At 38.2% G+C, this 21455-nt stretch overlaps 1 protein-coding gene across 3 annotated transcripts in view; it reads left to right on the top strand.

Moving 5' to 3' along the window:
- rps6ka1 (ribosomal protein S6 kinase a, polypeptide 1) overlaps positions 1-21455 on the top strand; it is a 46534-nt gene that overhangs the window by 7806 nt on the left and 17273 nt on the right. Inside the window, exon 1 of one of the 3 annotated variants that reach the window (XM_041971758.1) lies at positions 10801-10938. The exons of 1 other annotated variant lie outside the window; for it this stretch is intronic. In XM_041971758.1, coding sequence (XP_041827692.1) covers positions 10912-10938 — 27 coding nt within the window. In that variant the 5' untranslated portion in view covers positions 10801-10911. Of the gene's footprint in view, positions 1-10800; positions 10939-21455 lie in introns of those variants that run through there. One more of the 3 variants, XM_041971757.1, reaches the window with a different exon arrangement.

Below are 21455 nucleotides of genomic sequence, written 5' to 3'. Positions count from 1 at the left end.
ATCTCTTCTTTCAGCTCAGAACAATGGGCTGTGACTGAGGGAAAGCTGAGTGCGCTGGAGGAGACGGAAAGGTTTCGGTCAAAGTAGCTGTCACACAGGAGCCAAACTGATCAAAGGCATTAATGTTCCTTAGCAAGAAAAAAATCCGACTTCTTGTTCAGTGGAAACCACTTACTCACAGGGACATTTTTCAGTATTTACTAATAAACGGTATGGAAAATGTAAGGAAAAGACTATGAACTGCAGTGATAACAAATGCAAATATAATTGCCACTTGTAGAAATTAAATCCACATATGGGTGGTGCTGGTGCTGGGACTGCATTGGCATATTTCTTTTCATAGCATCTTCATCTGATGCTGCTAATTGCTAATATTTCATTGCCTCTCAGGCCTGGGCAGTGCTGTGATTATGTCCATTACATTTTGTGCTAATTACTTATAAAATATTCCAATAATATGATCATTTTCCTAATCTTGTTAATCAGGAAAAGGCTTCAGGACTTTCAACCTGTAATTTTGCAGTAGCTATGTGAGCTCATCCCCAGGATGTGGGATCTTTTGATTTGGTTGAAGTGAAAATAAGTACCCAGCCTTAAAGTAACTTAACTCTGAGATGTTTTTATTATCATTATTATTATTATTATTATTTGGGATGATTTGTAGATCTCATCCCTAGACTTCATGCCGTCAGAGCAGTTGTAACCAGGCGCTGCAGCGATCAATACAAAGCTGCTGCTTAAATGCTGGGAATCTGATAATGCCTGTTGTTATCTACTCCAGCCATGGGAGCTACCTGGCTCCAGCAGACCTAATGGGAGGAGTTGAGATAGGGGGAGAGGTGGAAGGCAGCAACAGAGACAAGTGAGGACACAGAAGGCAGGAGAGTACCTGTCAAACTATTGTCTACATCTGAAAGCAGCTTTTGAACAGTTAAGCGATGGTCCTCCCCAATAGAATGCATGTGTGGATTTTGGAGCATTGAGGCTTTGCCAGTTCTCTTTCACTTGTAAAAAAAAAAAAAATCCACAGTGCTATTGAGATATCTTCTTTTTCTGTCTCTCTGCCTCATGTGTTAATAAAGTGAAGGTGACTAAATGACACCCTGGCGGCAGCAGATGGAAAGGGAAGTAACATATGTTGTTAATAACATGTTTAACTTACAGATAATGGAGTAGATCTTGCCCATATGATTGCATACATTACATTAAGAAGAGAGTTTTAATGAAACATAAACAAATCTCTCAGTAAAGGCGGTATAAATGGCCTATGCAAGGCCGAGGTGGATTTCTGGCTCAAGGAATGAAGATGAATATTTTAATTGAGACAAAAAAACGAAGGTCTGAAAGCAACATTTCTGTTAAGTTTTTTTTTTTTTTAAACTAAGAATGGTTTTAGCCTCAAACATGTTGCAAAAACTGTAATGTGGCAGTCCTGTTTGTCAGTGTTTTTTCCACTTTTCTTGAAAACTTGAATCCAGTGGTACCCAGGCAAGCGATCAGAACAACTATATGAGCTGGGAAATATAAATTATATACATCCTTAGTAACAGTTGAGACTCGAGTGACACTACATTAGTTAACAACAATGAGCCTCTGCTTCTTACGGGATGCGCAAACAGCAGTGCACAGTCACCTGAGAGGCCACTCAACCGATGTCTCGCCACAGGGGGATGATATTACCCAGCAATTTACTCCCTGGCAGAACGCCAATCATTTCACTGGTCTGCTTCCACACAAGAAATGTGGCATTTGGCCTATTTCTAGAAACAGACCACTTTAGCCTCAATGCCCTGGATGAAACCTTGAAAGAACAAGCAGTTAAAAAGCTGAAACAATGAATACGAATATTCAGTTTGAAAGAGGGTGGTGACAGAAAAGTGTGTTTTGGAAAATCACATCAGATCCCGCATGTGGTGAGATTATCTGTACTATTCAAAATGGAAGGTCTCCTGTTTACAACATAGCTTTAGAAGGAAGTGCCTACTTGTATAAAATTTACAAGTTCTTGAATAAGGAAGCAATATAAATGACAGTGATTTCATCACGCTCTGGTTTCTGCTTCTTGGATATAAAGATTTGTTGCTTTTTACTTTCTAACTTGAGTCTAACAAAGCAATGTTTTATCTCTGGATAGTTGTAACGTCCATTATCTGAAAAACATCACAAATGGTTGATACTTGCAACCTTTGATGCATCATGTTCCACTGATTCATGGGTGTGAAGACAAGATTTGTTCATATAAGAGATGAAGAATAAACTGAATTTACATTATTTTAAGGAGATGAGCATGCACATTAGAAACATTATAAAATATGGTCTCATGCATGTATTGCATGCACATACTTGACCTTGCTTTATAATAACATGTTTTTAGATTTATTTAATTTCTTTATTCAGGGGGTTTTCTGTGTTGGAAGCCTGTGCTTAATAAAGCAGAAAGACTGCAAGCAATATCACTAAAATGCACTGATATTTATTGAGTTAACTCATGTCTGATTGCCATTGCAATACTGAACTAAAATCCATTTTGCTGGGATCAAACCAGTCATACCATCAGTTTAAATATTATACGCAGATACAGTAGGTGATTTGTGGGGAGGGGATGCTACTCCTCTGCTTACTAAAATGACTAAAATGCATTATTGTAGTTAAGCTGCCACCTCTGTTTGATTGTTTGCTGGGATTTTTTCAAGTGGGAGTATGATTGTTTCCATTGGGACATCCATCCAAATGTAAATCATCTTTGTTTTTACACCAGGTAAAATATGGAGAGTTACAAATGCATCACCAATAAATATAAGCAATAAGCATTTCCACATGTTTAATGCAAAGAGAACTCCAGTTATTGGGATAAAACAGACTTGTAGTCTTAAGAAACAAGTTATCAGTAAAGTTTTCAATTTGCAACATCATTTTCACACATGGGCTGGATTTAAATCCCACTGAGAATTTGAGAATCAAAGCCAAAGGTGGTTCAACATGTGGAGTACCTCTTTTGTTTTAGTGGAGGATGTGGTTACATGAGTGAAGGAAGGGGATTGGATAGGAACCCCATTATGTAGCTCACTGTTTCTCAAATGGGGGTACATTTGTCGCAGAGTGGAGAAAATAGGCACAGACATTGTCGAGCAAGTTGTGGGGAAACTTAACACCTTTTCCCTCCAACTTGATGAGTCCACAGACATCAGTGGAAATGCTCAACTTTTCTGAGATACCTAGATACTGATGACATTTATGAGCATATACTATTCTGCAAAACTCTGGAAGGGAAAACAACAGGAGAGGACATATTTGATGTTGTCAAACCCTTCTTCTGTGAAAAAGACCTGAGCTGGAAATGCTGCAGCAGCATCTGCACTGACGCAGTGGCATTAATGACGGGCAAAGCGAGAGGACTCATAGCCCCCCTAAAAAAAAGAAAACCCCGACGTGACTCACTGTGTCATACACATGACAATTGTGCCCTGAGTTACATGACGTTTTAAATGACAGCGTCAAAGTGATCAGATTCATAAAATCAAGGCCACTTAATGCACGCCTGTTTCGCCGTCTCTGTGAAAATATGGGAGCTGAACACACGCTACTGCACACTGAAGTGCGCTGGCTCTCTCGAGGAAGAACACTCAATCGGCTATTTGAGTTGCAATCAGAAGTGCACACCTTGCCTCAATCTCCCCTTGCCACCTTGTTCCAGGACAAAAACTGGCTTGCATAGCTGTGCTTCTTGGCCGAGATATTCAGCAAACTGAATGAACTGAATATGTCTCTGCAGGGCAAAGACAGCAGCATTTTGAACTTTTATGACAAGGTGGGTGGCTTCCTGAAGAAAGCAGAGCTGTGGAGAAGGCCTTGTGCACATGGAAATTTCACCTGCTTTCCTCAGGTGGATGATTTGCTCACTAGTGAGGATGTGGACAGAGCACTAGTGAAATCAGTAATAGTGGGCCATTTGACCAACTTGATTCAGGGCTTTCAGTCCCTGAATGTGTCCCTGCTTATCTTTATCTTCTGTGTCGATGGTTCAAAAGACGGTACTAAAAATTACTATTGTTTTGCACAGTTACAGTTTAATAAACCAGATACAAATTACAAAGTGCTGTATTTCTTTCTTTGTGTCTCTTTTTCCTACCAAAAATGTTTTATGGTAGTTTGGAGGTACTTGGCTGAAAAAATATTCCACAAAGGGTACTTTGTTGAAAAAAAGTTGAGAACCACTGGTGTAGCTGATGGTGGTGGATAAGCAGAGATGGGAGGTGCCAAATACTTTTGTTGAGGCTCCTCTGGTAACAGTAAAATATGGACATTGGGGAGGAGGCAGGTTGTATAAAAGTAAGCCTGGAAGCTTGGGAAAACGGAAGTGGAAAAGTGGAAACAATGAAGCATGGCAGGATGAAAAGGCTAAACACCAGATAATGAGTGAGGTCTTTCAAGTTTATTACAATAGCTGCATTATAGGGTCATTATTTCACTTTAAGGAGTTGCAGTATTGTTTCAGTGCATTGAAAGTTGGTTGTCATGGTTTCATCACGTTAAGTGATGAAACAAAAGCAGGCAGGGTTATAACTGGCTAATAAAAGATTTTCTGTGTTTGTATAAATACACAACCAAGATTTTGGGTTTTGTTGAAGACATAAAAGCCAGAACACAATAGGTAACAAGAACTAAAAATGCAATATTAGAGAAATTTGATTCAGCATTATTGTGAATGTTTGCAGTGTTTTTCACAATCTACAATTTTTTTATCAGTTCTTTTAAGTCTACATAGAGATTATAGACAACTCATTTTGTGTTTTTACACACTCTTGTGTCTAATTTTTGCACTTCAGTATGAAGTCCCACTTACCAACCCTGAGGGTAGAAAGCAGAACAAGGTAATGCCTTTTCCATTGGTGACATTGACTTTTCGTGGTCCCTAATGTAAGATAATGGTTTTTACTGCTGCTAGGTGCTGAGTGAGTGGTATTTGTGCTTCAGTGGCATAATGACAAAAGTGCACAGCAGCATAGAGGTAAGGTAGGAGCGAGGTAGTTGTCAGGAGGGTGAGTGGAGAGGGAATGGAGGGATGGAGTACAAAGGGAAGTGTGGAGAGGGAGAAATCCCACCAGTTAGCCAGTTGTGGACACTTACATAGTTTTTAGCTTTATGATTAAGGTAATCATTTGAAGTTTTTACAAGGCTGATGAAATATTAACAGTAGATGAAATGTGCCAGCTGGTGTTAGAGCTTATATGATGGGATTTTTGACCTTTAGTGCTACCGTAAAACACCCAGAGGCCCGACGAGTCGGGAAATAAAAGTGTAGACTGCAGCCTTGGTGGCATGTATTTGTGTAACTCAGGGTCCGAAATTAACACTAATTAACCAAATGCAAGTAAATATTTCTTTTGGCGAGTAAATCTCAGAGGGCTATCCGCCAAATGGCAAGTAAATGTTTGTACCAAATTAGTCGTGTTTTTCAGTCATCCTTTTGGTGGATTTCTTCTTCATGTTCCTCTGCTGTCTGTCGACATGTACTGACGCAAACATTCGCAGGTGACACGAGAATGCGCTGCATTGTTTCAGTTCTGTTTACAGTTTAGCTCAGGCTAATGAAGTAGGGTAAATATGTGGAGATTTTTAGCAGGAGCCGGCCAGCTTTCCAAAAGAAAGGAAGGATAAATCAGCAGGGCTTACAGCCCCAACCAGAAAGTCCAGTGAAAAGTGATGGTTTGGATATAGCAGCGCCTTCTGTCTGCTTCAAGACCCGGTTCCGTTTGCTTTTCACGCGCCGACTGTAGGCAGTTATGGCAAGCCAAATGGGCCATAATTCGCCACTTTATTGGCGTGTTTGTAATAAAACTGCGTTAAATACACTATTTTGTGGTAAAAAAAACGGCGTTAAAAGTGCTTTGTGCGGCGTTCAATTAACGCGCATAAAATGCACTTTAACTCGCGTTACATGCGCCGGTAAAAAGCACCATTTTGTCATACTTAAATGGCGTTTTGTGCAACTAAAACGCGCGTAAAAAACAGCTGTTTTGTTGTATTATAATTATCACAGCTCCATTTTTGTACAGCCAGTAAAACTGAACCATGATCATCCAGTCAGTAAAGAATAAGAGCAGACCACGTTCTGAAGGGTTGTCTGCATTGTTCCAGTAACCCTGTGGTCTGCTTGTGTGCTTAATCTATAACCATATTCAAATGCATATTTTACGCCGTTTTTGCCACATAAAGTGGCGCTTTCAACGCTGTTTTTAAACACAAAACGGTGTATTTAACTCCGTTTTAATACAAACGCACCAATATAGTGGCGAATTATGGCCCCTTTGGCTTGCCATAGGCGGTAACACACTTGTGTGTGCCGGGCTGTCAGCACAGCAACACTCTGTTGGACGTGATGTTAGCCTGTTAGCTTAGCTTAGCTATTTTCAACCTGAAGGGTCACGACAGCTGCATAACGGGCGCGACATGAATCCCTGAGACTATGAACAGCTGTCAACCGATTAACTTATTATTATTGTATTGATTAGTTATTAATTAAGTTAAATATAATTATAAATCAACTTTCATGATTATTGATAAGCTATTTATATTTAGTATTACTGATTTCTCATTAATCCGATCAGTAAGCTTTAAATTTATTTATTATCAATTTTTTGTTTAGGTTATTTTTTAAACAGTAAAATAAAAAGCAAAAATCTGGGACTATGATCCCACCAAGGAAGTAATGCTGTGGTACAAGGACTGTTAGGAGCAGGAGACCAGACTTCACGGACTGTGTGAAAGCACGAAGAGTAGAGAGTGAAGAGTCTGATTAGGTTTTAATTCATGAATTCAGACATTAACACTTTATCAAATAAAACCATTTTTCTTGTTGCCTTTGTTTAATGTTGCTGTGACTTCCACTTTCAGTTTGGATACAACACAACACAGTATTATAGAAAATAACATGTGCGTAGAGGTATGTGGGTGTACAATAATTTAATAATTTGGCCAGTAAAAAATATGTTTGACCAGTGGATTTTTTTAAAAAGTTAATTTCAGACACTGGTGTAACTATAAGACTTTTATAAGACTTTTCTGGTATTTATTTATGACCAAGATCTTGTTTTGATGACAAGAAAGTCCAACCACTACGCAAAGCACATCCAAAAAATCCACAATGAGGTTCAGGTCAGGACTCTGTGGTGGCCAATCCATGTGTGAAAATTATGTCTCATGCTGCCTGAACCTCTCTTTCACAATTTGAACCTGATCAATCCTGGCATTGTCATCTTGGAATATGCCTGTTCCATGAGGAAAGAAAAAACCCATTAATAGAATAACCTGGTTATTCAGTATATTAAGGTATCAGCTGACCTCATTCTTTGGACACATAATGTTGCTGAACCTAAATCTGACCAACTGCAGCAACCCCAGAACATAGCCCTGCCCCCACAGGCTTGTACAGTGGCTGCATCACTTCATCTGCCTCTCTTCTTACCCTGATGCTCCAGTCACTCTGGAACAGGGTAAATCTGGACTCATCAGACCACATGACCTTCTTCCATTGCTCCAAAGTCCAATCTTTGTTTCCAGTCAAATTTAAGCCTTTTTCTCTGGTTAGTCTCACTGATTAGTGGCTTTCTTATGGCAACATATCTGTTAATTACTAATCCCTGGAGTTCTCGTCACGTTGTTCTTGTGAATGTTCTTACTTTCACTATTAAACACAGTCCTGAGTTCTGCTGTTGTTTGTCTTTGATTTGATTTCACCAAACGTTTAAGTGATCCCTGATCACCATCATTCAGGATTTTTTTTAACGACCACATTTCTTCCTCAAAGATGATATCCTTTGATATTCCACTATCCTTCTTCTGTTTTCTGCAGTGAGTAAATGCTTATTTTGCAGTTCTCTTGTTATTTATGATCATTTTGCTAGTTTCCTGATTAATATTAAGAACAACTGAGTTGTGAAGTCAACTGGGGAGACTTAAAAGAACATCCAGATTTAACGGTTGGATTTGTGTAAGAGTAAAATTTGAGCAAATCCCTGCCTCTTGCAAAAGTCTAATAGTTGTGGTTGCTTAGTCAGCTGCATGGCTTAACTCATTATCTTGTCATCAAGCTTTGCAGGATTTTTCATTTTAGCCATGTGTGTTGAAGCACAGAAGCATCTAAAACAGGATCTAGCATCTAATGCAGAGTACAGGGTTGTTAAGGCCCGGACTGGGAATCGGAAATAGAAAACAAATTAGCATATTTTTCTAGATGTTGAGGCTTTGCTTAAGGAAACAGTTCCTCACACAGGATTTGTCTGCCCTCATTTCTTTGTGCCTGTCAGTTATGTGGAGAATGAATACTGCATATAGTACTATTCCTTTGAAGGTTTTCAGTCTTGTAAATTCCCTGAACTCTCCTCAGCAGGCCAAAAGGGTGCTAAGACAGAGATAAGAAAGTCAAAATCACTCCTTTTCTACACTCTCAGTATGTCATCAGTGTCTTTCTACTGCAAATATCTTTCTCTTGGCTTCCATCTCTGCTGTGGCAGTTTGCATTTTTCATCTTGATGAAATGTGTCCTACCATTTTTAAGCTGCCCCGTTTCCTTGCCCCATTGAGCTTTGGAGACTAGCAGTTATGTGGAGAAACTGGCATGTGCACCCGACAGATTTGCAGTGGCTCTGTGGTTTTGCCCCAAGCTTCTGCTGACGTTTATGTTCACACTGGAATGTCAGGCTGCATTTTTGAGTGCCAGATAGTTTAAGATCGCAGCATTGACCTTATCAGTTTTCTTGTGTTTGTTAAATAACTTGACACTGTATTAATAATAGTCATCAGCCATCTGTTCCTCTGCCTCTTTTTCTTTTGCCAAGTTCCACAAAAAGCCAAGAATTATTTGCAAACGCTATCAGCAGGCTGTGATTTAATTTTTGTTTACCTCAGATCTGACTTTGATCTACTTTTGGAGCTGTTGCTGCACAATTTACTCATTGGCCTTATGTTAGTATATTTTTCTGACCCGTCTTAATTCCTCTTCCATTTAGAACTCTGCATGTAAATCCTTTTAGTCATTTCAACTGTCCAATTTCCAATCAAGAAAAAAGATTAATGTTTTCACAAGGCACCTCTAATGTGTCAAAAAGATTAACTGGATGGGTGCACAACAGGATATTGCTGGTTAAGGGGCATGCTTGCTTACCTGGCCCTCCTGAGCTCAATAAAGATGAAGTAAATATAATAAAACTTGCAGAAGTAATGATTATGATGGCTGCTGAGCTACACTTCCTACTTGGACCTGTGTTTTGTTTTTTCTTTCTGGTCAGCACAGCATTGTCAAACTTCTTCAATACTGGAAGAATAAAACCTTGCTTACATAACCAGACCACCATGTTGCAAAGACTGAAGAGAACACAAAACCTTGCCAGAGGAGTAATGCATTATGTTGGCATCTGCTTGGCTGTGATTCCCAGTGAGCAGAGACCTGTATTAACAAGGTTTGGACATGCCTTGGAGCTCCATACAGCTTAATGCTTCACATTCCACTGCAGGGTCAAGGGGAGGGGTAGTAACAGAGAGCAGAAGGGGTGAATAGAATCAGCACTGGTTATATCACTTCAGGATTTCATACTTTATGTAAAATCCTCAGTCCTGAACTCGGCTGAAATGTGTAGAAATTTGCCTGAATTTGAATATAGCTGATGCTGAGTTTATTTTTTCTCTTACTCCATAAACCCTGAAATGCTGCAGCTGTTTAAATTTGTTTACGTCTAACTGTGCAAATATACTTATGGTTGTTGTTGTTGGAAAAGGGTTTCTTTGCAAGCATGTGCACATTTTACAAAAGAACTGGCTTTGAACAGGTCGCAGCAAACAGAAAATTTCTACTTTTATGTTTTAACAGGAAGAGTTGTTGATAATAGCGTTTTTGCACATGCTCAGTGATAGCACTGACTGTACTCATCACAGATGTGACTCAAGCATGTACGTATATCCACAAATAAAAAATACACCCGGCAGCAAGAACGGGGTGTGAGCTCAAGGGTTTTGTGTTTTTATATGGCACTGTGCTGGTGACAGCTCTGCCTTTTATATATCTTTCAGCAGTTTGAGAGCATTTTCTTGGACCACAGTTTGTGGCAGAACACCTATTGGAAGCAGCCTCCAGCAGCCACACGTCTGCACAGGGCCCAGATATAGCACAGACACAGTATGTTATGCATGCTTGTCCTACTCAGAAGCATGAATATTTCATTCTTTTTGTTAGTTTCTTTTGGTCTCCTTATCCTTTCTCCTCCTTGGCTCCTTGCATTCTGCTCCCTTCCCCCTTTTCACATGAGTCAATCAGTGAGTTGACAGAATTTTTTGCTTTGTAATCCTTCTGTAACCCATTTTATTTTTTAAAATTCTCTTTTGTCAGTAAAATCAATTCCTTTGGAACATTTTTGAACAGTCTAATCCTAGATCAGTTCATAATTTCAGCATCAAGGAAAGTGAGATATCTGGGAAATATTTAAGAAGAAGCATAACAGTTTATTGTAGAAGGGTGAAGACACTGCTCATGTACTGCCAATGTAGTCCACTTCCGTTATATGCATGAGCACAACAATAAACCACAACAACGCCTTCTGGTAACATGATATACACAAAACTTGCAGTCATTATCTACCCATTGAAGTATAAGAAAATAATTATCTTGTTGCCAGATCAGTCAGAATAACAGTGATGCGTCTTTAAATAAGATCAGCCAGTCAGAAAGTTTGTTGGTGCATCCTGTTCATAAGCTTAGGGTTAGGGTTAGGGTTAAATTGGATAACAAAGTGAACCGGAATGTCAGTGGAGCTGTTTAAGAACAGGAGTAATGTGATGTGTGGCAGGAGTTCTAGAGATGATATTTAGAGCTGAGTTCTGGACCAGCTGGAGTTTATGGAGAGACTTATGTGACAGACCATGTCGCAATGTATTGCAATAATCAAGGTGAGATATGACGACTACATTCACCAGTATGGAAGTACTATTGGGGGGAGAGCGATGAGTGCGGACGGTTGATGTTGCAGAGATAGTAGTATGCATCATGGATATGTCTTAAGCAACTTATGTTTTTTGATAGAAGGGCAGATATCCTTCATTAAAAACAAGTGGTCTTCATAACAAAAGACAAGTTAAATTGAGAATTGGGGAGCGGAAATTCAAGTATTATGTGTACTGCATTTTGGTAATACATTTGTTTGAATATGTAGTCCTAAGTAACTTCTAGTCCAGTAACTACTATATTTCAAACTATTAGCTTACATTTTTTAACCTTTTCTGAAGAGATGCAACAAGTTTACGCAACATACTGATTGCATAAACTGGGGCTGCAGTCTTGTACTCTGAAATGTACTGAGCTCATTTTCTCATGTTTCTCACAATAGATCTGATATAATCTTGCTCAGAAAATGCAACAAGCAAAATGTCACTCTTTTCTTTTTCAGTGTCACTGCAAATAATGTTTTATTTGGTAGTGGTTTATCTGAAGTCTATTGCTTCTCAGAGTTGTTTACAGGCCTTTGTTGCTGCAAATGTGGTGCATCAGATGACATTTAAATGTGATGAAAAGCTCTGAAAGTCATAATGTGATTTCAAATATTTGAGAAATTACTTTTGTTTTCATATTTTGCAGTTTTAAAAAGGGCAAAAACAGGGAAATGGGTGGTTATGAGTACCCACTGAAGGCACTGGCCAGAAACCCTGTAACACTTGCTAACATTTGGCTTATTTATCAAGTCCAGCTTCTACTCTCATCCATGGAAACATAAAACCAGCGTGTGCCCACTGATTTTGACTGAGGATGCTGCTTTCAGAGTGCTGCAAGAATGGATGCAGCTTACTTTCAATGTACAGATGCACCTTGACCGACTGACATCTCACACAGAGACCCTGCGACTGACAGTAGCATTTCATGGACAAAAAGACAGGAGACTGATCAACTTTTATCCGTCTGCAAGACAATTCACAGCTCAGTCCTGCTGTGTGTGAATGACATCTGCAGTCCTGTCATAAATATTAAATTAGTCTAATTATATCAGAAAGCTGTGATTATCAGAAATTACCGAACACAAATGAAATATCATCCCTTCATTATTTTAACAAAGAGCTGTAGACTGACAAACTAATTGTCCTCTGAGACAAGTCAGGTCTGTTGTGGGACCTAAACTTTCCTGATGCTCCTGTCCTAGCATTCATTTTAAAATGGTCCACTAATATTTTTTAAGATGTTTCAAAAAAAGATCATTTGATTTCTTACTTTGTCTTTATAAGATCATTTACTCCTCTACTCACTTTACTATCATAATCATTTAAATTTCGATCAGACTCTGCAGGCCAGTGCATGTACACCCGCCTTCCTTTCTCCTGCTTTCAGTCTGTTTCAGTGTTAATCTGCCTCTTTACCTCTGCATCCTCCTCCATTACAGAGGATAATGGGATTGAATGTGTCAGTTTCAAATGTAGCAAGGTCAAGCTCATTGGATCATTTCACCCAGCAGGCTGACAATTAACAACCAGATCTCCCAGTTACTGCCTGGAGTGGACTCTGGTGTTTCAGCAGCACTTTGGACAATGACAGGAAGGGAACCCTGATGACGCACACGCATACGCACACGGACAAACACATTCATCCTAAATGAGAAAAATCAGCGAGGCTTGAAGATGCCCTCTTCCATCCTCTCCTTCCCACCGCCCCTCATCATTTTATTCTGTACATTCTAGAACATCATCCCCATCCTTTCTTCCTCACGCCCTATCTTCCATCACTTCTCTCTAACACACACTTCCTAAAGTCTAATTCATCATTATGTCTGCTAGTCCAGATAAAGCCTGGCTATTTAACGATTTGTTAAGCAGACGTCCTTGACTCTTGTACTCTGCTTGCTTCTGTTCTTGCAAAGTTTCTGAGCCAAACTTCTCTTCCTTTTCATAAAGTTAGTCACTCAAAAAGCAAGGCCAGCCTCTAAATCAGCTTAGTGTGGAAGCTTTTGTGAGATTGCGGAGCTAGTTCTTTACTTTATCCCTATCAAGGTCATTTCAAGTCGTGCAGAAATTATGCTTGATATATCGGTACTTGACTGAATGGCGTAAAAAGATTCAATAGCTTTTGGTGAATAGTTTAAATTCTGTTTGGTTCATCTGCCATGTATAAACAACTTGGTGTTTGTTCTCCAACACATCAAGTTAGTTAACAGAGGTGCTGAATAAAAAAACGACTTTATTACACAAGATGGACTTTGTGCTGACGAGCATGCAACCTCTCAAACATAATCTTTCAGGTGCAATAAGATAAATCTATTACCTAGACTCATGCAGGCTTACACAGACAAAAAACACAAATGCGCCATCATTCACATCTTACTGAGTGGGAGTCAGAGCTGTGTTTATGCATCGGGTTAATTGAAGCTCTCAAGAAGGGTTTAACGCAAATTAAAATTACTCCTTATTCTTTGCAGTAGCTAACAGACCTTGTTATGATTGCTTCTGTTGGCCCAGAAGGGATGTGTTGTGTGTGTGTGTGTGTGTGTGTGTGTCTGTGCGGTAGTGCCAGATGGAAGTAAATCAGGAGCGATGTTTCTGTGCTGCTTTCATCATGTGTGTTTGTTGTGTGGTTTGAGTAAAGTGTCTGTCAAGCAGGTATCCTCTTATCTGAGTTTGTCATCAGCAAAACTGATGCTAGTCGCAGCAGCAGTTTAGGTGGCTTAGGGTGCTGATAGATGCAGAACACACACACATACACAGACTTAGAGATATGGTTTATTGTCCAATTACCAAGCCTGCCTCTTTGGTAGAAATGGCCCTAAATCTTTGGATCCATTTGAACACAGCCTAACCTCTGTCTCCTCTTACACATCAGCTTTGGAGCTAATCTCAGTGCTCTGATCTTGCGGGATCATTTAAATGCAATATTTTATCTCTCTATCAGAGTTTTTGGATCATTTCAAAGAATTAATTTTGCAATTGACAACGTGTATTGAACTGATACTCTTTTTGGTATTGGTTATAATTTTTCTTTTTTTTCTTTTTCTTTTTTTTTTTTTGCTGGCGTATACACAGTCTTTAAAGTATGGGTCAATTCTGTAAAAAATTCTCACTAATCATGGAGAATAGGTGTCGGTGAGTCGTCTTCGTGTGCACTTTATATCCTATGGAAAAGTACCTCTACGTGTTATACAGTAATTGGATAATAAATAGATTAATCTGAGTCTTAAGTCAAACTGAGCATCACAATTAGGCATTTAGTTTGGCAGGCTGGTGTTGTCTTTATATGTCACTTGTATAGATTTTCATACTTTCTCACTGCTACGACCAGCTGTTCATTAAAACTATCCATTCTATCTTTGGCTTTCCGACCAATCATACAATTTTTCTTGGATGCTCCGTGAGGAGAAAAAAGTTTTGCTAGGCTAAACAAGCAAGTAAGAACTCCCAAACCAGGGCCCCAAGAACAAAAAGACTCTCTTTTGTTCTTGCTGCCTTGAGGACAAGGACAAAGTTCTTTTGCAGTGTATGTAACAAGCTTAATGTGGCAGTTCATGGAGGGACACACCCTTTTAGTACGTTTTAATCAGAAATGTTTTGAGCAAACACCAATTGCATTCTCAGTTATGCCATCCCTTTGTCTCTCTGCTGGAAGCACAGAAAGGGAATTGCTCCAAATTTAGCGGCAGCTAATTTAACTAAGAAGACATAGCAGCTGACTACTTGATAGTTTGTTCTGTGAGCGGCAGAATGAATAAGGAGCAGAACGACAACTCATAAAACATTCAAATGTGAATCAGTGAGAAGAGCGTTAAAGTTTTTTTCCACTTCTAATATAATAGCAATAAGTGATAAATGGATGTTCATCAGAGATAAGTTCCACTGATTCTGGAAAACATGCTGCTGAGCTGCCATACCAATCAATTGGTTAACCTACACTCATTCAATGTGACAATAACAAGAAGCAGTGGGACAGTCAGATTTGCTGGAAACATCCAAGTTAAATTGATTATCGAAACCTGGTATTCTGAACTTTTGATCATGTATTAGCAGTAGTATTCAATATGTATTCCTTTACTTCATTTTACTTCATAATAATGAACTATGTGTAAAAAGTCATTTTAAGTTTGGGAGGTTAAAGTTGAATTGGTGTCAGTGAAATTTCTGAATAGCACATGTCAGATAATAATGTTGCCATTGACCTTTGTAATCTTCTAGTATGTTTAACCTGGAGGTTCATCATCTGTCGTGTATCTGGTGATGATCTGTGTAAATGACAAAATAGATTTAAAAAAAACCTGCTAGACTTGACTCAAATGCCACTCAAACGCATGATACATCTATCTAGTCTCTTAATCCCCTCCTCCATCCATTCAGAGTTGCTGTTGGCCAGGTTGTCATGGTTACTGTGCCCTCAGCGTCGCTAAGCCCTGATTGTAACTTGCACTGTCCAGAGGAAAGAGGTTTATTAAAAAGCATGGACATATATGATGAGTTGCTCGCATACAGAGGATACAAATAAATCCTTATGGGTCAACTCACAGGGATTTTCATTCATGTATCTGTCTGGAATAAAATGCATTCACACACAGAGATGCTTTTTCTCTCTGTCACAGGCAGTACATGAGGAAGCTTTAATAGAAAGTCAGCCTCATTAATCATCTAGTGTATATGTGTGAGCACATTGTATTATAGATAAGTCTGTGTATTCTGAAAGGTCTCTGATTTTAGAGTCACAAGCTACACTGCCAACCTTTACAGACCAGCATAATATATTACCTCCAGAAAAAACAGAAAAACCTATACCAATGCAGCTGGATGATGTGAAGAAGAGGGTTTTAGCATCACATTGGATGCTGAAGTAGAGTGTGAAGGCACATAAGTGCTCTATTTGCAAAAATGGTAGCTGACAAATGTTACCTGCCTGGAAGCATCATCTAAAAAAGGTTTCCTGTGCGTCCATGGCCTTGCCTTTCGTACCACCTCTTGGCTTACCATGAAGAAGCTGGGAGGCGGAGAAAGAAAACACAGTTGCCATAGTTTCGTGCTTCTTTCTCTCAAGGTTGATTAAGGAAAATGTTCCGACCAGTCTCTCTCATTCTTTATACTTATTATTAATATGGATGCTGATTGTGTTCATTGTCATGCCTTTTCTGTTTTTTACCTTTATTAAAAAAAAATAAAAAATAAAAAACAGGCATTTTTTAAAAAAAAATTTGTTTTAAGTTGGTCTTGAATCATGTTAGAGTTATTGTTTTATCTTTCCTTTGTTTCCTTTCTCTGTGTTTCTGATTCTCAGCAGTTTTAACTCTTGCACCCACGAGCATGTAACCTTTGGCTCTTGTTGTCATGACAGCACCATCACTTGCAGCTCAGGAAATGCAAAGTTTCAGCTGGGCAATATATCGAGATTTTCAAATATATCGAGACTTTATCACACGTGATATAGAATGAGGGAATATCATTTATATCGACATAGCTTGTTTTGAGTTAAAAGTATCTTTTCTTTTTGCATTTTGCACAACTGTTATGACCATTGAAACGTATTTTTCATTCATTTAGTTTTAAGAGCATGTTATTTAATATACAGCTACATTATATTCAGTCAACTGTTTTAAGGCACATGCGCTGCTGATCCTTTAATAAAAGTGAATTTAGCACAAGGCTGTGAATTAGAGCTCTCTCATTGGTTACGTGAAAAAAAATTGTACTGGGAAATATATCGTTTATTAAAAGAAAATATGCCGATATGAAATTTGGTTCATATTGCCCAGTCCTACTTATTACAATACATTTCCTAGTCCATTTTTTCAGTTTAGTCAGTCAAACCACAGATCTATTTACTTTCAAGTGAAGCCATTTACTTTATAGACTTTTACTGTTTATCTTCATTGTCACTAACAATTATAATCATCAACTTTTTATCAGCTTGTTAATATAATGTAAAATATAATGTAACTTGTTAATAGTAGTTTGGCACACAACAAAAAGTTTAAAAGAACTTCAGCTGGTAAGAAAACATTAAAAAAGATTCTCAGTCATTCATTTAATTCCCAGCTGAGTTAAGCTGATACATTCAAATATTTTAGCTTCTTTCGGCTCACCGTTTAAGTTTGAAGGCTTAAATCAGTCAAATAAGCCTCAAAATGTAAAGGCTTTGTTTGCAGCTTGTTCTACTATGATCAACACAGACTGAGATATTTCATTTGCTCTAATAGTGTCTGCGTCTCCTGGATTTTATGTATAGCTGCAGTGCATTGCTATTTCTGCCACTGCCTGCTATATATCTTGGATGACATAGGTCTGAAAGGTCTGGAGGAAATGATGTTTGTGTTTCTGCAAGATGAATCCCTTGGTTTTGTATGTTTGTTTGGTTCGTCATTGTTTTGTATATTAAAAGTGAAATGGCAACTTAAATTACAAAAAAAAGCAATGAACTCAGCATGTAAATTAATATTCCATAATCACCACAAGCTCTAATAATTTTGCAGAATTTTTTGTCACTTGTCTTCACTTTTATAAAATCCAATGAATGAATCAAACACAGTTGTCATATTGTCACTTTGCACCAAGATATTTACAGACCCAAGCTTCTCTGATAAATATAAGTTAAATGTCACTAGTCTTTATAATGCAGATTATGAGGAAGTTTAGTTTTCATCCAATGAGCTGTCCTCTGAACTGGTCAAACAACATAGCTCTCTTTGTGGCACTGTCTATAAAAAGCTACACCAAATGAAATTCCTTTTTCCGTACCTATTGCTGTTGGATAAAGTCATAAAACCTGCAGTTTATTGTGCTTGAACAAAAGCTCTGTCCATTAACCTGAAGCACTTTATTTTGAGATGTGTTGAGCCGGAGTGGGAGGAGGTCCTTTAACCTGGTGCAGTTATGGAGAGTTCTTTAATATTTAACAGTTTATTTTAACAGACAGTAAAATTTTCTCATTAAAGGATTTTTTTTGTTTGTTTGTTTTTTTTAAACAGAGGTTGTGGGAATCCCTTGTCTGTAGTATATGTCTTGCTTGCAGAAGTTCACTCAGTTTAGAAGATACTGGATGATTTTTGGTGCCAACAGCTGCTCAACATGGAACCATATTGGAGATCTTTTTCCTTTTTTACAGTCTAAAATGATCAAAACCTTAAACAATGTTAGCATAGTTATAGCTAATATATAGTATACTGATTTTTGTATCAGTTATTGGTCACTATTTTTCCATCCAAAGAACATGCACGTTGTTCCATGTAAGTTCATACACAGTGGCTATCCAACATTTTCTCATGATGATAAATCAAACTGCTATGTACTATTAGAAATGAATAAAAAAGCCTTGAAAAGAACAAACACCTACCATATTCTAAATCTTTGTTAGCTAAAAGCTATCCAACAAGTTTGACACGTGATGGGCCCATCTGATCAGCTGTCAGATACATTCAACAGCATCTGTACGTGCAGGATGTAGACTGTTATGAACATGGTTCTGTTAAGAAAATGGGGGGAAAAAAGTAGATAAAAGTGGTGCAGTGTTAAAATTCCTACATATAGTCACTCAGCTGTCTTCAATGAAATATGCTTCTTTGTGACTCTGCTCTGAGTAGCTCTTAGCTTAGCTTAGATTCTTAGCTTGGATACCCGGTCAGATTTCTGCCCAATTTTCCAAACAGAGACTGTTGACTACAGGTAAGACACTATTGAATCAAAAATACATCAAGCATCTCTTAAAATAATAATAATAATAAAGCTAGAAATATTCCTTTGACTAAAAACTAAGACCCAAATTGTTTTTGTTTCCCACATAGTCCAAAACATTATTAAATAATTTAGTCCAACTGTCCCAGGTCTGGAAAAGTAAAAAAAGTAAAAAGACAGAGATTATGAGAAAATATTTGTTTCATATATTTGTTCCCTTTTTTAGTTTTTTAAAAGACAAAGATCTGAATTTTTATAAGTACATTGAAGGAGAGGACTTTTCCTATACCAAAGATGCAGGTGAGACCACCATGACATTGTTTTATTTTTAACCCAGAGATTAGCATTTTAGCCGCTGCCAACTTTAGATATAAGATATAAGCAATTAAAAGATGAAAAATGTTTTGTCTTTGTAGCAGATGGACTCCCAACTAAAATGCAGGTGTTTCACTGTGTTTTCCTGGATGTTGCTGTAACAAGCTGTAGAGTGTTTCCATTAGTCAGCCGGCTTAGCTTTAACTCTGGTGGCCTCATTGTTTATGTTATGAGCATCCACTCTTTCATCTTTCTTTCTGCTTTGTCTATCACTCCCATTTTACCCTTTCTGTTGTGCTTCCTTAATCCTCCCTGTTATTTCTGTTCTTTTTTTTTTTTTCCCAGTTCTTTTCCATGGCTGGCACTGTGGATATTACTCAAGGCCATTAGGCCTCATGTCAACTGGCCCAATGCTGAACTGCCTATCATCTTACTGCCATCCTTGCAGCTGCTATTAATACTACAGATGCCAACACAGGATTTCCTGTAGCTTCAGAGCTAATCCTGCGCTGCCTCTGGGACACTTCCTCTAGCATCCACCTTCTTCTTGTTTCTGTGATTAGTTGCATCTGCGCCGATCAGGACCCTAAGTATTTGCTGTCAGCGGACTACAAATCTGGTTGTTTTTAAAAGTGCATATGTGTTTTGCTGTGTAAGCAGATTGGACAGATGGCACAGTCTGCTACAGAATAGATGTAAATGCCAGAGGTGCCCTCCATCAGGTCAATACTTGTTGCTGGTTGCAAATCGCCTTGAAAACTTTTTTTTTTTTTTTTTTCCTTCTACCTAAATGTTTTAACAATGTACTGTGGATGATGCACTCGCTGTTAATTTTTCTGTTAGATAACAGCAGCCACACTGGGGAAGACAGGGATAATCACAGTAAGCAGCTGGGGGATTAAGACTAAGTATTTTCCTAGGCTGCTGTATGTCTTTGCTCTTTGTGAGACTTTGGACAAGTCATCCATCTTGAACCTGAACTTTTTTTCTTACTTTATTTCTTTTTATCATTTGAATCTTTTATTATTAATATTATTATTATTATTATTATTATTTATTATTATTATTATTATTATTATTATTTAACATTATTTAATATTATTATTTAATATTTTCTCTTACAGCTTGTCCTTAGCTGAGCTGTACGGTTTGATTGGGCTAAGGTGAAGGTCCATCTGCAACATTTTCTCTGCCAACTTCCCCTCCTTACATGTTTTTTTACTTTCTTGCTGCATCTTTTAGTCACGGCTATAGCAGCAGGTGTTGCTAAAGGGCAATAGGAAAAGCAAAGAGAATGAATGGGCCACATAGAGGACAGATGGAGAAGTTTGTGCCAAGTGAAAAGAAGTAGCTCTGCAAAAACAGCCTGATATTCAAATGAATAAAAAAAAATAACTGAATGAGAGAGAGTATATTCAAATTAGCACGTCTACTTTGCCTTTTGTAAAATAGTGCTAGTCTTTTTTCCCTTATTTCAAACATCAGTGGAGAGAAGTTTTTTTTCAGCTGGATTCAGTTACAGGAGACATTCCTGTAGGTGCCTGTCTGTAAGCATGTCTGGACTCTCCTTTGTAGACATAAACAAGCACAAACCTCCTTTAGGAGTTTTTAATGAAATTATTCAAAAATGAACATCTGAACCAAATTTTAAAAATTGAACCTTAATTTATTATAGAAATGAATAAGTGAAAAAAATGAAGACCCTGTCTAGCAAGACACTCATTAATTGTAATGTAAAACATAAGCGCTCTGATAATGAATACATCTTTTGGTCAACAAGGCTTTAGGTTTACAATTAGCTTTAAATTTGCAGTTAAATAAGAGAAGCTAAAGCAGATTGTTTTTAGATTTTATGTCCTTATTTATGCTCCTGTATAAAGCATGTGGTAGTTTTACAGCTCTTCTGGACCAAAAGGGCCCAGAGAGGGTAACTGAGAAACTACATGCCCTCAAATCTTCCCTTGTATGTGGATTTGGAGGACCAGTAAGAATGCCACAAAAACCAAACCAAGCACTGGTAGACAAATCAATAACAACATTTTGACCACAGGAACCTTTTCCAGAAACCAGGTTCTTTGAGAGGATCTTTTTCTTGGTTCCCTTCATTTTAGCCACAGGAACCGGGGCTAAACAGAGTTTAAGGTGGATATATTTTCATCCTAAAATGAGTCCTGGTTTTGAAATTGAAATCTTGGAAGAGGAGGTCAGAGTGATAAGAGTTCTCAATTTTCTCAATTAGCTCTTAATTGGTTTGTTAGGTGGCTCCTCCAATGGAAGTAAATACATAACAGGGTGTGTGTGTGTGTGTGTGTGTGTGTGTGTGCTCCTCTGATTTAGGATATTTGTTTTGCTTTAATAAGTCTGCGCAACAGACTTTTGGGTCAGTGTTTAGACTGTCTGTCTTCTTCATGTACACTCGTCTTTCCCACTTCCTTATTCCCAGCAGTTCTCCCTTCAGCTCAGTCAGTGCTGTAATGCTT

The sequence above is a fragment of the Melanotaenia boesemani genome, chromosome 20 (genome assembly GCF_017639745.1).
Source record: "Melanotaenia boesemani isolate fMelBoe1 chromosome 20, fMelBoe1.pri, whole genome shotgun sequence".
NCBI classification, from domain to species: Eukaryota; Metazoa; Chordata; class Actinopteri; order Atheriniformes; family Melanotaeniidae; genus Melanotaenia; species Melanotaenia boesemani.
Note: the sequence above shows the minus strand (reverse complement) of the source record. Positions and strands in the feature narration are given on the sequence as shown.